The sequence below is a fragment of the Coenobita brevimanus genome, chromosome 38 (assembly GCF_032717465.1).
Source record: "Coenobita brevimanus isolate Jiangsu-jjx chromosome 38, ASM3271746v2, whole genome shotgun sequence".
NCBI classification, from domain to species: domain Eukaryota; kingdom Metazoa; phylum Arthropoda; class Malacostraca; order Decapoda; family Coenobitidae; genus Coenobita; species Coenobita brevimanus.
In genome coordinates, this window is record NC_136991.1 from 50,431,903 (window position 1) to 50,448,001 (window position 16,099).

Genomic DNA, 16,099 nt, shown 5'->3' on the forward strand with positions numbered 1-16,099 from the left:
TTATGGTATTCTAGTGTTGATCTACTATTGCAACTCATCATTCAAGATGGATAGATGGCAATTTTAGGCTACATTACAATGAAAAGGATGTTGAAACGATACTATTACTTAAAACCGTTCATGTGATGGGTTTCCCTGATTTGAATTTGTAGTGTCAGAAAGGAGTCATGTCCAATGATGAGAAGACTGAGGCAGCCGTTGTTGGAGATGATAACGAGAAGGGCGACGAGCAGAAAAAATCCTCCATGATGAGTGTGGAGGATGCCGTTTCCTCAGATAACGGTGAAGATACTGGCTGCGGCAATAGCAACAGTGTGGAGGTGAATCTCCATAAGAGTTCCACAGAAGAGAATATGGTTACTGACACTGGGGACCCAAAAGACAATGGTACACCAGATGTGAACAACAAAGCGAGATCAGGTACATGTCTGTGATTTTAAAATGTAGGTACTGTATTTAGAGGTACTGTATTTCATTTTATTGGTGGCAATGCAGTTCATTTCAGTCATGATGACACAGTGTTTATCCTTTATTTCATCATAGTCATCCTGCCTCGTATGAATCTGAGAAAGTAGTTTGGAAAGGCAATAATATCTGCCTGAGGAAATTTTTTTTGTAAATCCTTTTTTTCTTATTCTTTAAGGGTGAATTAGCAACCTGTAGTAGAAAATTAAAACTGTTTGAATATGAATGATACTGGTATATACAGTTCAGTGTACAGTATTAGTATAATAATTTATTGGCATAATGATGTTGATGGGAAATAACTAGTGATACAATAAACTCTCAATTATCTGCCATAATTCAGCCAAGCCCTATGCCGGATATTGCACAGTACCCCCCATCGGCTCAGTATTCGGCGCTGAACCGAATATTGCATTATTAGGCCTATCCATCTCAACTTTCCATCCTAAATACTTTCCCATGAGTAAAAGATGAAAATTAAGCATAAAGTACAATAAAGCAGTGAAAAATACAGTAATGCAGCACCAGTTGACTACTGTTTATGAGCCGATTGATACACCTCGACGCTGGATATTGCATAGAACTTGTGGTTTCAACAGTGGATAATTGAGAGTTTACTGTATGGTACTTTATTTAGTACAGTATTTGTGTACAGTATCATACTCTTGTACGGATCATAGAGAACCTGAACAAAAGGGGATGGAGCATAAATTGCATTGTTTTGTACTGGCTGATATCATTTGCTTTACTGTTGGAATGAATCTGGAACCTCATCCTTTTTTTCATTTTTTCATCCTCTTGTGAATCATTATTATTTTCATAAATTAACAGACATAAAGTACTGTTCTTGAAAGATAACTGATTGGATGTTAAGCCTGTTTCACTAGGTAGCTACTTGGTTAATAGCTTCTATTTTGTGTTGTTACTTTTCACATTTCTTTAGGTGGTCATGTGCTAGTTATAAATTTGTGCAGTATTCATGGACTTTCTTCAAATTTCCTCATTGTGGAACACCACCTTTCCTTTTCAAATCTCATATTATTATTTTTTTTTCTGATCCATACCATACTTTGCTCTGTGTGGCAACAGATACTAAACCTTTTATCTGTATATCCCTACTTTCTTTATGGTAGCCCAGTTTCCAAGCCAAATGTGGCAGTTATAGGTACAGTATAGGCTAAAGCTGTGCGTGCTTACAAATATCCTACCTGGAATATTCCAGATCATTATACACTGACTATGGCTGTCTTACCATCTCAGATTTGTGAAGTTAGTGTGTCTCTTAACTATAGTGATTACCTGGAATGATCTGACTCATACTTCAAAAGTGGAACACATGCTTCCTTTTTCTCCTTTCTCATAAGTCACTGTTCTAGGAGATATATGCTCATCACCAGTTTTGGTTCTTCTCACCTTTTAGTTACTGGTATCCACATGGTGAACAAACCTACAGCTTTTCTTTCCTTAATGGGTTAGAGCAACTTATATAGCAACCTTTCTGTATCTGACAGTTTTGGAGAGAGTTCCAGTGTACTTGATAGTTTTCTTACCATTACTCCTTCTGCTTATTGTCTTCCCCCCCCCCCCATGAAGCTTCTCAGATCACAGTCTTATCTCAGTATCATAACCTGTCTTATTGTACCAGTAAGGCCTATCGACTCACATAAGAAATGATGTTTGTGGTGTAGGCACTGCTGATGGGAGACCCTCAGGCAGTACTTCTTTGACTTTGGAATGATTATGACTTCTATGACTGAGAGCCTTCGAAGTATGCTTTTGCACATTATTGAGGCTATCATCTCATGGCCTACTAACTTACCTAAACCTGTCTCGTTTGCCACGGTGTTGCCTTTCTCACTCTCTCCTAATTTGTTTCATTGATCACTCTTCTTCAAAACTCTGCATGAGCATGCAGCATCCATCCAGCAACATACTTTTCATTCCAGTTATTTAATGCAGGAGTTAACTGGTAATCTTAGTTTTTCACATACTCAGCTGGTAAACTCTGGCATTGCCTTTGTAAGTCTATCTTTCCCTCTGCCTTTGATGTCGAGTCTCTGGAGTGGAATGTGTTTCTTTGAAAAGATCAGGGTTTTGCTGGCCCAGCCTTTGGTTCTTTCCTTCTGCATTAAAAAATATTCATCTTTTTGTAATTGTGGGATGTTTGGTAATGATTATGGTGATGCTGATTCTTTTATCACTATTTTGAGGTATGGTACAAAAGATGTGCTGTAGATGGTGCTCAGAGAGACTTCAGGTGTACGGCTCACATTTCCTGTCCTCCTGGGGTGACCGCATGTGGATGTTTGCGGGAGGGCTCTTCCTACTGGAGGTACTACACCCATGGCATGTAGCACCTGGCTTGATATTATAGTGAAACAAAATACAGTATAAGTCTGTATGAAGGGCAGTACTTGATAACCCAGTTGAGGTAGAGCCTTTTTTAGATTCAGTACTTTATGTTGGCCACTACCAAATAATTTTATCCAGTTAAGGCACACCCTTACCCAGACAAGGTTTAAGTAACAAAGGAGAGTGTAAGCCTGGTATTAGTGAGGGAACATGATAGAGGGATTCAGATTAAATATTTTTGTTTTTCCCATTAGTGAAAGGATGTAGGGTCATAAATATTCAGAAAGTCTATACATTTAGTTCCTGTAGTAAACGATGAGTACTTTTCATGAAGAAGTAGTTCTGAGATACTGTAAGCTAGAAATATCTATATTTAGGATATACCTGTATATTGTTTAGACCAAATACTTTTCTCAGGTGACCTCAGACTTTAACTAAAGTAGTGCTTGTAAAGTATTGAAATTTTTAATATGGTATGGCACTTCAAAACATTTGGTTAACTGGTTCCTTAAAAGGACATGTCTAACAGTATACATTAGTGATTTGACAGAGATACTTCTCATATGCTGAAAGAGGATAAAAATATTGTCTGCCACTTAATCATTAACCTTATTCAATACATGACATTTTTTCATTATATTCTTGTTACAGTACTTCCAGATAACTTTATTTTAGGATAGTCCTCATATTGATATTTTTATAAACAGTTTCCAGTAAACCCTTTCAGTAAAATGGTGTTTTGTTGCAAATTAATTGTGCAAGCCTCAGATTATTATTATTATTGTTATTATTATTATTATTATTGTTATTATTATTATTATTATTATTATTATTACTGTATTATTATTATTATTATATTTAAGCAGTTGGAAGATATATATTGAAGGAGTTAGGCTATTCATTTCACCAAGACTGTCTTATACTGAATTATATCATTAGGTGGCAGCCAGACCGAGGTAAAGAATTGTCATCAGACTAAAAAATACAAAAAAATTTTAAAGGTACAGTGTCTGCCCTCTTTAATCCGAGAGATGTGTTGAAAAATGTGTACTATCGTTGATGCAAGCAAAACTATACCCTAAAACATTATCATCAGTTCATGCTAAAAGAATTAAGTTAAGAAAACCTGTGAACTGCCTTAATTAGAAAGCTAAGCCAGATTGTATAGCTAAGATTATGATTTCTTGGAAATATGAATCAGCAGGATAGGTGCACTGCTATGAAAAGTGTGAAATATGCATATTAATCTTTGCAGCCTTGTCCTTCCTCCAGTGAGTTTTTATATAATGATGCAGGAAATCATTGTGTGACTCATTATTTTCCCAGGTAACACCAGGGTCTTTGCGTCTGGCAGCTGTGTATGGAGCAGCTCTGGCTTTAACAGTCATCGTCCTGGGCGCACCAGTTGGACGCTGGGTAGACCGCACATCGCGCCTCACTGGTACCAGGTTTATAGTTTTAAGATTAATCCTCTGAAATATTGAATTTTTGTGTTGTCATTGCACTTTAGGGTCCTAAGTAATGTTTCTTTAAACAACTTGTCTTATATTTCACCTTTATTAAAGCCTTTTTCCTTCCCTTCAGTTATTGGAAAAATGCAAATCATTTTACAGTGGTCCCTTTAAAATTCTTTCCCAATAATGCAGCTTTTCTGTTAGGTGGCTGGAGCAAACTGTTCCAGAACACCCATAACATGGTAAAATTAATTCTTTGATTAGGTTCATATGGTGTAAATGTAACTACCCAGTGTATTTCGTGATCTGTCCTTTATCTCCTGGTCATGCTTTGCTGCTCGCTTTGACACTGGTGCCTGTTTTTAATTTTGAGAGTGTACTTGTTTGCTGTACCTTCAGTTAAAGCCCTGTCTAGAATAATTCTTTACAATTAGTTGGAAATAATACCATAAGCTATTAAAAGAATAAAGTTAAAGAAGTTCTCAGAGCAAGTGTCAGATACAAGATCTCTTCATAAAGTATCTGACCTTAGGCTGTAAGAAAATAGCTAACCTGTTGAGCAAGGGCACTAATCCCCTTCAAAGTAGGCCCCTTCTGACTTGACACACATAACCCAGCATTCTTTCCACTGCCTGAAACATTCTGCAAAGTTGGTTTTTAGTATCTCCTGCAATTGCTTCATTGCATTTGTTAAGATCTTTTCTCTCGTCTTAAATCAGGGACACTTTCAGCAGAGTTTTGAGTTTGGGGAATAACCAAAAGGCACACGGAGCCATGCCTGGTTAGTAGGGAGCCCGTCAGACCTGTGGAATGTTGTGCTTGACCAAAAATTCCTGAATCAGTCGAGAAGAATGGGCAAGAGCATTGTCATGGTGCAGCTTCCAACTTGTCACTTTCCAAAGGTCTGGTCTCTTCCGTCAGACTGCATCATGAAGTCAATAGATAATGTTCAGGTTGTAATGTTTGTTGACAGTCTGACCAGCTGGTGCATATTCGTGATGCACAACACCATGGTAGTCGGAAAAAACTGTCAATATGCATTTCACCTTCAAGTTGCTACGGACCTGGTGTGCATTTTTTGGCCAAAGCAACCCTACATGCTTCCCCTGAGATGACTGTGCTTTGGTTTCTAGGTCATATCCATACACCCAAGTCTCATCTCCAGCGGTTTCAGTCTTCAGAAAGTCAGGATCATGATTTGCGCACTCCAGCTTGTCTTGGGCAACATTGATCCAAGAGAAGAGATCATGGCGAATGTGACAGCACCTGTAGGAGGTGCCAAAAACCGACATTGACAAATGTTTCAGGCAGTGGAAAGAATGCTAGGCTACATGTGTCAAGTAAGAAGGGGCCTACTTTGAGAAGGATTGGTGTCCTAGTCCAACAGGTTAGCTATTTATTTTTTTATAACCTAATGTGAGATACTTTCTGAACAGGCCATGTAATGATGTGTGAGACAGAGGAGTCTAATATCTTTGTACCTTCAGTGAGTGAAAGATGGGTTTTTAGTCCCTGTTTCTTCCAGGAGAATAGAGCGCAGTTATGCCATTTATAAGGAAAAATTGGATTAGAACTGTGCAGTTTTGAGTAATTTAACTTGTTTCCCATACCATTGAACCTCACTGTTTGAGGTCCCAGTGCTAATTTTGCTCCCAGATCTTGTTTTCTTTGAATGATTATCATCGCCATCATCATCATCATCATCATCATCATCATCATCATCATCATCATCATTCAGACCTCTTTTCCCACCCTGGGATGAGATGGTTCAGGAGAAACTAACCAAAGTCTGACCAGTTGAATGAACCACACTCTCATTAACTCACCATTCTAACCCCTAAAATCCTAACTCCACCCTTCAGATTATACTTTCTCAATTTGAATAAACACATTTTGCCTGATGCCTGGTCTCCCATGACACAACAGCAGCGCAAGTGAGCCTGACGGTGCAGAACGTGATGGTGTGCCTGTGTGCGGCGCTGCTGGTTGCCATCACCACACAGCACCAAGCCTTCACTGCCTGGGATGGTTGGGCACTGGTGGTGACTGAGGTGAGAACAGCATAGCACTTAGAATGTGGACATGTCCTCTTCAGTGTAGTTCTATTGCCATCTGGCTGTTATGTTCAGCTCAGGAAAGGCCTGTCATGCTTAAGGGGTTTCAAGCTACATCACACCCACAAGTTTGATGAGTCTCTCCAGAGCTGAATAATATTGTCCAGAGAGGGAAAGAATAAAATGAAAAAGAATTTCCCTGACAGACACTTTCTTGGCCAGTAGGGCTGGTTTTGGTGCCACAAAAACTTAGTGATTGTGCTGCTCAGGTTTCCTTTTGCTGCTTTACATCAGAATGGAAGACACTGATGAGGAACCTGGACATAGTGGTGCTTTGTACCCTAGGTGAAATGAAACATCTGCAGGATCCACCCAGGAGCCAAATCTCCTCATTTTTCCCTGGACCTCATCATGGGGAAGGACCTACTTATGGGGGTGCCAGATCCCCAGTTGCTGTATGCACTATACTGTACTTGTAAGATGGTCTCACAAAAGCATTTGCTTACCAGTGGTTGACAGGTGTGCTCTACCAGACAGATTAAGTAACAACAACAACAACAGCAACAACAGAATGGCACTGTTATAGGGCAGACATTTATAATACTTGTCTAGTTGGTGTCTCTGGTATCAAGGCAACTTGGAGCAGATAGAGGTGTATGGTATGTTGGAGGACTGCTGGGCCTTGATAGCAGGCTGTGAAGCCTATGCCCAGAGTCGGTCACATTAAAAAAAAAAAAAAAAAAAAAAATATATATATATATATATATATATATATATATATATATCACCAGGTTTCAGCTTCCACAGTTAACTCCTTGAATTCAGGTGACATTCGTTGTTGTTTATTGTTCTTGTTGCTCTTGGTTTGGCCATGTGGAGAGGATGGAGGGTGAAAGACTGACGAAGAGAGTGTATGTGAGTGAGGTGGAGGGGGGAAGTGGGAGGGGGAGGCCGAGGATGAGATGGAGGGATGGGGTGGAGAGGTATATGAGAGAGGGGGGTGTGAGTTGGGAGCAGGGCAGTGAAATGGCGGGGGACAGGGCGACTTGGAGGCGATTTGTTTGTGGCCACCCCAAATGGGATTGAGGCGTCTGGCAATAGATAGATAGATAGATAGATGCTCTCGGACAGTTATAATCAACTTTAAAAAAAAATCTTTCTTATTGTAGAGATTTATTAATGCTGTGTCTTACTCCTTCATTTTAAAAAGTCAGCCCTCAGCTGAATAATGTAACCAGGAGACAGCAAGAATATACTGTATTGAAAAAGACACCCACAAGCTGCAAGAGTTAATGATGGACCTGAACCTTGGTGTAGTGACCTGGGTAAACTTTGCCATCAACCTGCATGTATAGTTGAAAATAGGTGATGAAGACTAACCTGTGCAAGCATGAAACACTGCATGTCAGTGAATAAAGAAAACTAGACCAACTAAGATACCTCTTGTTGTATGTTACTTAACCTTCTGTGTCTGGTTGAGCAGCCTCATTGACAACTTATAAGCAACTGCTTCTGTGGGACTGCCCTATGGTTACAGCACAGTACATACACCACCAAGGGATCCAGTAACTCTTTGTGATAGACAGTGCCTCACCAGGATCCTTCTGATGCTGAAGTGCAGGGAAATGTGAGGAGGTTTGTCTCCTGGGTGGATGGTGCAGCTGCAGCCACATGTAGGCTTCTTGTCAGCGCCACTAACATATCTGTAAAGTACATCTATGACACTTTTTTTTTTTTTCTACAGGTATTTGTGATCCTGACAGCCTGTGTGGCTCAGATTGGAACTCTTGGGTCCAGACTTGTTATTGAGAAGGACTGGATTCTTGTCTTATGTGCCAAGGATAAGACGAAGCTGGCTAGTGAGTTTTGGCATCTGTTGTGGTGTTTCTAGAGTTGAAATATATTATAGGTCTGTTGTTATCTCTGTTGCAATATTATGGCTTTAAAACTTAGGTACTTTTGCTGTTGATATATATATCATGAAAAAAAAAAGTAATGTCAGTTCTCAGCATTAATACTGATGACCTTCCCTACTATAGATCTGATGGTGACACTAACTTAAAGAAAGAATGTGCTTTGTAAAGTGCTTACCATCTGTGCCTCGTGCGTTGCTCCTGCCATGTTCTGTTTTTACCCCTTGAACCTTGTGGGATTTGAAGAAAAATGGAAAGAGCAAGGTGTACTGAAAGATTGGTATTTTATCTCCTTGAATTTGTGTGATGTCCTTTTGAGAATATTCTTGCTGCTGCCAGACAGTTTTATTCACCATAGGAAAGGCTTCTCGTATTCCGTCACGAGATGCCATAATCCTGTAAGGAGTGGCCACAAACAAATAGCCTTCCTGTTGCTTTGTTCTCTGCCATCTGATTATCTTCTTTCTAGCTCATACCCCTCTCTCTCTCATATACTCTCCACTCCATCCCTCATATTAGTAGAACTGTTGTAGCCTGAGGTTCAACTGAAATGTGAACCCAGTGGACTGCAGGCTTAAGTTGCCCTTCTCCTGCAGTCCATCATCATCATCATTTTGGGGGACAGGGAGGGAGTTGAGGGATGTCTGTATAACCAGGCTACTCAACAGCCCAGTTATATCAGTGCCACCACATGAAGGCATCCCTCTCCAGCACCATCCCTCGTATTGAAGAGGTTTATCTGTTTTATATCTAACTCCTCCACTTTGAAGCATATATCCTAATTGAATAAAATCACTAGGAATTGGTAAGAATAGTATGAAAAGGACATCCATACAGGCTGAGTGAGTAAACTTTCCTCAATTTGTTGTCCTTTCACCCACCACACAGGGATGAACAGTGTGCTACGGACGGTGGACCTTAGCACGGAGGTCTTCGCCCCTGTCATTGTGGGTGGAATTATGACAGGGTTTGGGATGGCGGCAGGCGGGGTGTTCATCGCAGCTTGGAATGTGGGGTCTTTGGCAGTGGAGTACGGTCTTCTGCACCACCTGTACTATTCTAATGCAGACCTCCGCAAGCCAAAAGTCAAGGATGTGAGTGAGGGATTAAATGTGCTGGTAAAGACTGCATTATAAATTAACTCATTTCTGTATGTGTACTGCATAGTGCTGCAAATTGACAGGCAGAATATTAAGGCTTCAGGATTTTTTTTTCCCAATGTTTCAGAAATTAAATTTGCCAGGATTTGTGTGAAATACATATAGGGTCAGTTGCATGCCTTTGGTTATGGGTTTGCTCAGCCAGACAGACCAGGATTGCTCAACTACGACATGTAATTTATAAACACCTAAATAATGGATAATAACTGATAGTTCATAAAAGCAAGTTATATTTTATGATTTATTACACAGTACTTGTCAGGTTAATTTCATTTTGTGAATTATTGTACGGTATTTCCCAGTTCAGTTGTATGGATGTACTGTATGGTATAGCTGTATTAACCTTTAGGAAACGTTATATACTTTTGTATGATGTTAGCTTCTATATTTAGTGTATATGTATGTGTCTAATGCCAAATGCCTAATGATACAGTTCATCAGGGATGACCTTGACAAAAGTTTCCATCTTTTTGTCCCAGCACTCGTCAGTACCGGGAGTCTGCTTCATCTTTTCGCAACAAGTGGCCTACCTTTATATACTGTTTTCCTCAGATCTTATTTTCCCTTCTCTTTATATAGGAGGATCAGCAATCAGAGCAAGTCAAGAAAGATGCAGAGGGTGGAAATGGTGATCTGCCAGATTTAGAGGAAGAGAAACAGAGCCGACGTGAGGAAAGAGAGAGGCATGGAAAGGGGCGACGGTGGCGCGTGGCAGAGCGAGTGGTGGCGGCATGGGGGGCGTGGCGGGCCTATATGTCCCACCCCATCAGGGATGCTGGCCTGGGCTTAGCATTGCTCTTCATGACGGTCCTGGCTTTTGACAACTACTCCAGGGGTGAGGATGGGGATGTGTTGTAGTTTAACTTCTTCAGTACAGTGAGATATTTTATAGATACTGTATTTTTATAGTGTATTCTTGCTCTCTGGACCCTTTAGTAGGAAAAGAGATGATGATGATGATGATGATGATGATATTTTTGTTACCACAGGATGATTATATTCATCTTAAGGGAGGCATTGAACAGGGAAAGGATTAATGAAAGCTTTGTTTAACCCATGCAGTTTATAAAAAGTCTGTCCAAAGTTATATAAAAGATTCGTCTGAATGTAGAAAGTTTAAAATAAAGTAATTGGGCTGAAGGGGGTTAAGAACTGGGATATTTTGAAGGTGGGAGGAAGCACGTTGGTTGAAGAAGAAAGTGGTTGATATGTTGAATGAGTGTGTGAGAAAGTGAGGTATGGAAGTTGTTGTCGAGGCAGAAGAACTAACAGGGGATTGAATTGCATGGTTAAATTTACAGAGAAGCACATGACTTTTTTTTTTTTTTTTTCTAATAAACAGTGACATGATTTTTTTCTGGAAGGGGTATAATAAGTGTATATACTGTATAGAGAATCTGTTAAAAAGAAAAAAGAGAATAATATGTAGTTGCAGATGTTAGGGCAGTAAGGTGGGAGCCAGGTGTCCGAGGTTTTCAATGATGGGTGTGAAGGATTGTGTGGCCCATTTCTCTTGGCATGCTGTTGCTACTCCTCCCACTTATGTGTTTCTGTTCTCTTTTTCTCCATATTATCCCACCACATTCTTAGAAAAAAAAAAGAAAGAAAAGAAAAAGAAAAGAAGGGTTATGATGATGATGATGATGATGACAAGAGTGGTGGCAGTGATGATGATGATGATTTTGATGATGATAATGATGACAAAAACAGTGTTGACAATGATGATGATTATGGTGATGATAATAATGATAATTACGATGACCTCATATGATGATGATGATGATGATGATTCCATACAGCATGATATTTCCCGAGTTCTGTGTTGACTTGTACCCCACTTGTGTTTGTTCTGTGCAGCGTTTGTGTATGACTCTGGGGTGTCCGAGACGGTGCTTGGTGTCCTCACGGCCGTTGCTTCACTCTTTGGCATATTTGGCTCACTTGCGTTCCCTCTCCTCAGATCCAGGGTGGGTAACTGGTGTGGTTTTCAAGTTTATGAATACTTGATGGTACTGTATTGTGTTGTAAGAGGATACACAATTATTGATTATCATTAACAAAGTAATGGAGCAATAAGAAATGAGAGAGAGAGAGAGAGAGAGAGAGAGAGAGAGAGAGCTATTCCAGGCAGTCATGTAAAAATATTCTTGTCCATAGAACTTGGATTGACTCTCATCATTAACCCCTAGAATTTAAGTGGCATGCTTGTTATACCATTTTTACTTTAACCTCCTCTAAAACTGCCCTCTCTCCATCCTGAATGCTGAGTTGTAACAGTAGATTAACACTAGAAAGTTATGCTAGTCATAAAGAAGTGCAATGGAAGGGCTGTAGAGCAATAGCATTTTCTTTTTCTACCACTGACCTGTGTGATATAAACTGTAAAAGGAAAAAAAATCATGACCATGATTGAGTAAAAGCAGTATAGTTCATTTTTGCTACTGCTGCTTGATGATTTCATTCTTCGTAGGAAAATCTTCTCATCCTGAAATGGTGTATTAGTCATTTATCTAACACCTCTGATTAGAGAAGTTTATCCAAAGCTGGATAAAATTATCAGGAGATAGCAAGAATAAGGTGAATAAGATGTCCCCGGCTCAGTGGGTTAAATAAAAACTTTAAAAAGTGTCCTATATACCTTCTAGATTGGTGTGACCCGTACTGGTTTGGTAGGGTTTGTCGCAGAGACAACATGCCTGTCTCTGTGTGTGGCCTCTGTCTTCGCCCCAGGCAGTCCCTTTGATGCCTCGGCCATACTAGGGCAGCCCTCCACCACCCCTGTTACCTCGACTACCAGTGCTAATCATAGTTTGGTGGTTCCTGAGCGGCCAGCTTTATCCGAGTCCATGTATAGCTCTGCAAATAGTTCCTCCTCACTGGATGTGGGTGTTGCATTGAACTGGACACTTATGGAAAAATCAGTTGATCCTTCATACTCAGCAGACAGTGTCCTGCCCACCACAAACAACCCAATAAATTCAACAGGCAGTGTGGTTAGCCCAACACTTGATCCTGAGCAAGACTATACTTTTGTTATTCTGCTCCTGTGTGGCATCATCACCTCCAGGTTTGGTAAGTTAATGTGGTTACACCTTCAGTACCAGGATATCATTGGAAAGAGTTACACATTTTTTAAAGTAGTCATTTGTGTCTGTACCATTTATTTACATAGGCGAGTAACACATTAGTTGGGTAGACATTTGTGCCTTCATTTGTATTTACATAGGCAAGCGCATAATTTAACAGTCTGCTTTGATGCCATACACACTGTTTCCTCACAAGGACTGTATTCTTGCATGTGCAGTGGGATCTTGTTAGCCTGAAAATAATGACATTGGTGTGTACAACTCATCACCTGTATCTTAGATGACATGGATGGTGAGTGATAGGGTGAATTCAGACTTGGATTTCAAACCTACAGGGGGGATAATCAGTACTTAAGTTTAATTAGTCATGTCATGTGGACAGATTGACAGTATAATAATGTACATAGAATGATGATGTGCTGAGTGTTTCTGCTTCAGTGCTGGATAGAGAGAAGTGTATGTTGGGCTTCTCTTGTCCCTTGATTCATGCCCACATATATATCAAAGAGCCTTCATCTAGAGTTTATATATCAAAGAGCCTTCATCTAGAGTTTATATATCAAAGAGCCTTCATCTAGAGTTTATATATCAAAGAGCTGTCATCTAGATTTATTTTCATGTTAATGGTCGATGTTGTGGTGGGATGATGAAAGGAGTAGAAGCTTCAGCATTGACTTCACATTAGAATATCATTGAAGTTGACATGATGACAGTAGATAGGTTATGTGAAGTGCATAAGTGTGGATGGTTATGCCTACAAGGTGGAGTCAGGAGTATGGGAGCTTGAATAGTGAGTGAATGAGAATGTGACCCATTTAACTGGGTATACTGTTGATTAGTCTCTCTCTCTCTCTCTCTCTCTCTCTCTCTCTTTTTCTGTGTGTGTGTGTGTGTGTGTGTGTGTGTGTGTGTGTGATTTTTTTCTTCCACTTCACCCCATTCTTACTTGTAGGTAGAAAAGAGAGGTCAGGATGATGATATAAAGACAGATAGCAGTGGTTTGTCTCTAATTTCCCTGTACAATTTCTTGCAGGTTTGTGGGTAGCTGACCTGTCAGTGACTCAGATATTGCAGGAGGGTGTGGCGGAGGGTCAGAGGGGGGCCATCAACGGGGTGCAGTCCTCTCTCAACCAGTCCCTTGACCTCCTGCGATCCATCCTCATCATTATCTTTCCCCTCAGAGAGACGTTTGGCTTCCTCATCATCCTCTCGTTTATATTTGTGTCCATGGCGTATGTGAGACGCTTGGCTTTCTTACCCTCATCATCATTATCATCATCATCATCCTGTCATTTATCTTTCTCTCCATGACATAAATATGTATATCCTTCCCTTAGACAGACATTTAGCTTCCTTATTATTTTCTCATATATTTCCATGGTATGAGTATGTACAGTATTGGCTTCTTGCTAGGGCTGCAGTGGATATCTTGTCGATTAGGGAGAAAAATGCTGCACATGTGTTCGTACTGTATAAAGTAGGTGATCAAGAGGTTTAGGAACGGGAATGGAAACCTTCATCCCTTTGTATTGATGTAGGGACCTGGTGGCCTCATCACTCACTGTTTATAGTGCAAATGATTATACAGCTTCTCAGTTTTCCTTTGATATATGTTGCAAAAGAGATCAAGAGCCTTGTTGTACATTTCCATACCATGTATCAGAGTAGTAGAAACATTAGTTGTAGCCCCAGGTTCATTTGAAACATGAACCCAGAGGCCTTTATGTTGAAGTTGCCCTTCTGTGGCAGTCCATAATCCTCCTTTCAGAGGTAGAGAGGAAATTCATGGATGTTTGTATAAGCAGAGGAGTTGCTTTGTTATATTGGTGCCACGACATGAAGGCTTCACTCTTCAGCACCACTATATATCAGAAACAGATGGGTGATGATAGTACTATTAATATTACATAATGCACTGTAAATAATTTTATCTTGTTCCACAGGCTGTTCATGTTTGGACTGTATGCCCGGAAGCAGCCTGCCCATAATTCAACATCACTAGCACTTGAAACAGCCAATGGAGAGGGAGAGCAGAACAGTGGCGAGGAAAATGTGAAAGGAAGTGAAGGGGAGTCTAGGGCAGAGGGAGAGGCACTAAGGAAAGCTGAAGTGGTGTAACAGTGCAGGGATTTAGTCTACTCAGTGCCAGAGAGGGACACCCCTCATGTGGTGGCACTGATAGTGGCAGCTCAACTCCCCGGTCATATAAATGTCCCTTAACTACATCCCAATTCCCAGAAAATATGATGGTGGACTGTAGAAGAAGGGCAACTCAGGCCTGCAGTCCACTGGGTTCCTATTCAAATGAACCTGGAGCCACAACAATAACAACAAAAATATCAAGCCTGCTGTGGGTTTATATAATACTGGTATTTTGTACTTTTGTATCTGATTCTGAGTACTTTGTCATTATCATCATCATATCATCATCATCATCCAGACCTCCATTCTCACCTAAGGATGAGGTGAGGATGGTGAATACTGTTCTGCATTTTGATTTTTAAGGGTTATATGGGTTCTGGATGGGGATGCCTTCACATGGTGGCACCAATATGACTGGATGGTGAAGCTGTTCGATTGTACACACATCCTTCAGTCCCCTCCATGTCCCAGGAAAGGAGGAGGATGGACTGTGGAAGAAGCTCAGGTTTGGTCAACAGTCCACACGGTTCACATCTGATGAGCCTTGCATTGCAGCTGCCACTACTGTGACCAAGGGTTATATGAGCGTGTTAACATTCTTGAATGCCGAATTAATTGTAGCTTGGGATCTCATATCAGTACCAGTTCCCAGTATTATATATAAAGTAGTAAAGTAATTTTATATCTGTGCTCACTTCGTGTCCAGTACAAAGAAGTGCAATTTCAGTAAATCCGACTGTTCACTCATTAATAAGTGGTAGGATGGAGATGGTAATAGAATATCATTTATTGATAGTAGTGCTCACATTGTTATATTGTTATATGGGTGCGAGGTATTTGTAAGACATGGGTGTGAAAAACAAGAGAGAGCAGTGGAACTGGAACTGTGAGGGAATGTATGTAGCTTGAATTGAGCTGATAGAATAAGAAACAGAGATTTATAAAAGATAAGGAATAAGGAAGTTAGAGATAAAATGAAGAGAGTGTGCATAGATGGTGTGGTTATATGAAAAGAATGAATATATATATAGGATAGTGCAATAAATATAGACTGTACGAGGGAGTGTGAATTTAGGAGGTACTTGAATACACTCTGTAATTTGCCTCCATTCACAGCCATATTAATGTTCAATTTTATAGTTACCTTTTTCTCCTGTCTTGTATACAATATATGAAAGAATGTGTTGTGTTGTAAGAATTGAACAGTTTGTTATACTGTGCTGTATTGTATAAAGGGTGTGCGGAAATGTGTTAAGGAAATAATAAAGAAGACTGGTTGGAGGTTTGAGTTGGACTGGTAAGCCAAAGTTTGAGACATTCACAGTACTGTATATTCTTTTGGTCATAATATGTATAAAATAGATTTTCTACACCCTACGGTACACTGTTATAATGAAGGGTTTATATAATATAGAAAATAATGACTACACATATGCAGGGAACTGTATCCTACTCAGTACATCGGTAATCAAA

At 40.0% G+C, this 16,099-nt stretch overlaps 1 protein-coding gene across 1 annotated transcript; it reads left to right on the forward strand.

The window, feature by feature from the left end:
- The first annotated feature begins 352 nt into the window (after window positions 1–352).
- On the forward strand, window positions 353–14,602 carry LOC145396591 (solute carrier family 40 member 1-like). Its single transcript, XM_080269966.1, has 11 exons — window positions 353–420; window positions 2,676–2,797; window positions 4,144–4,258; window positions 6,198–6,322; window positions 8,070–8,184; window positions 9,127–9,336; window positions 10,039–10,233; window positions 11,256–11,365; window positions 12,044–12,470; window positions 13,518–13,716; window positions 14,428–14,602. Exons 1-11 carry the CDS (start codon window positions 354–356, stop codon window positions 14,600–14,602), a joined length of 1,860 nt encoding a protein of 619 aa, XP_080126092.1. The 5' UTR covers window position 353.
- Window positions 14,603–16,099: the final 1,497 nt, after the last annotated feature.

Excerpts from the sequence above, each read along its gene's own strand:
- LOC145396591 (XM_080269966.1), top strand. The coding sequence starts at position 354 with ATGGTTACTGACACTGGGGACCCAAAAGACAATGGTACACCAGATGTG. Across the intron at positions 421-2,675 it reads GAACAACAAAGCGAGATCAG|GTATGGTACAAAAGATGTGC; the intron begins GTACATGTCTGT and ends CACTATTTTGAG. Across the intron at positions 12,471-13,517 it reads CATCATCACCTCCAGGTTTG|GTTTGTGGGTAGCTGACCTG; the intron begins GTAAGTTAATGT and ends AATTTCTTGCAG.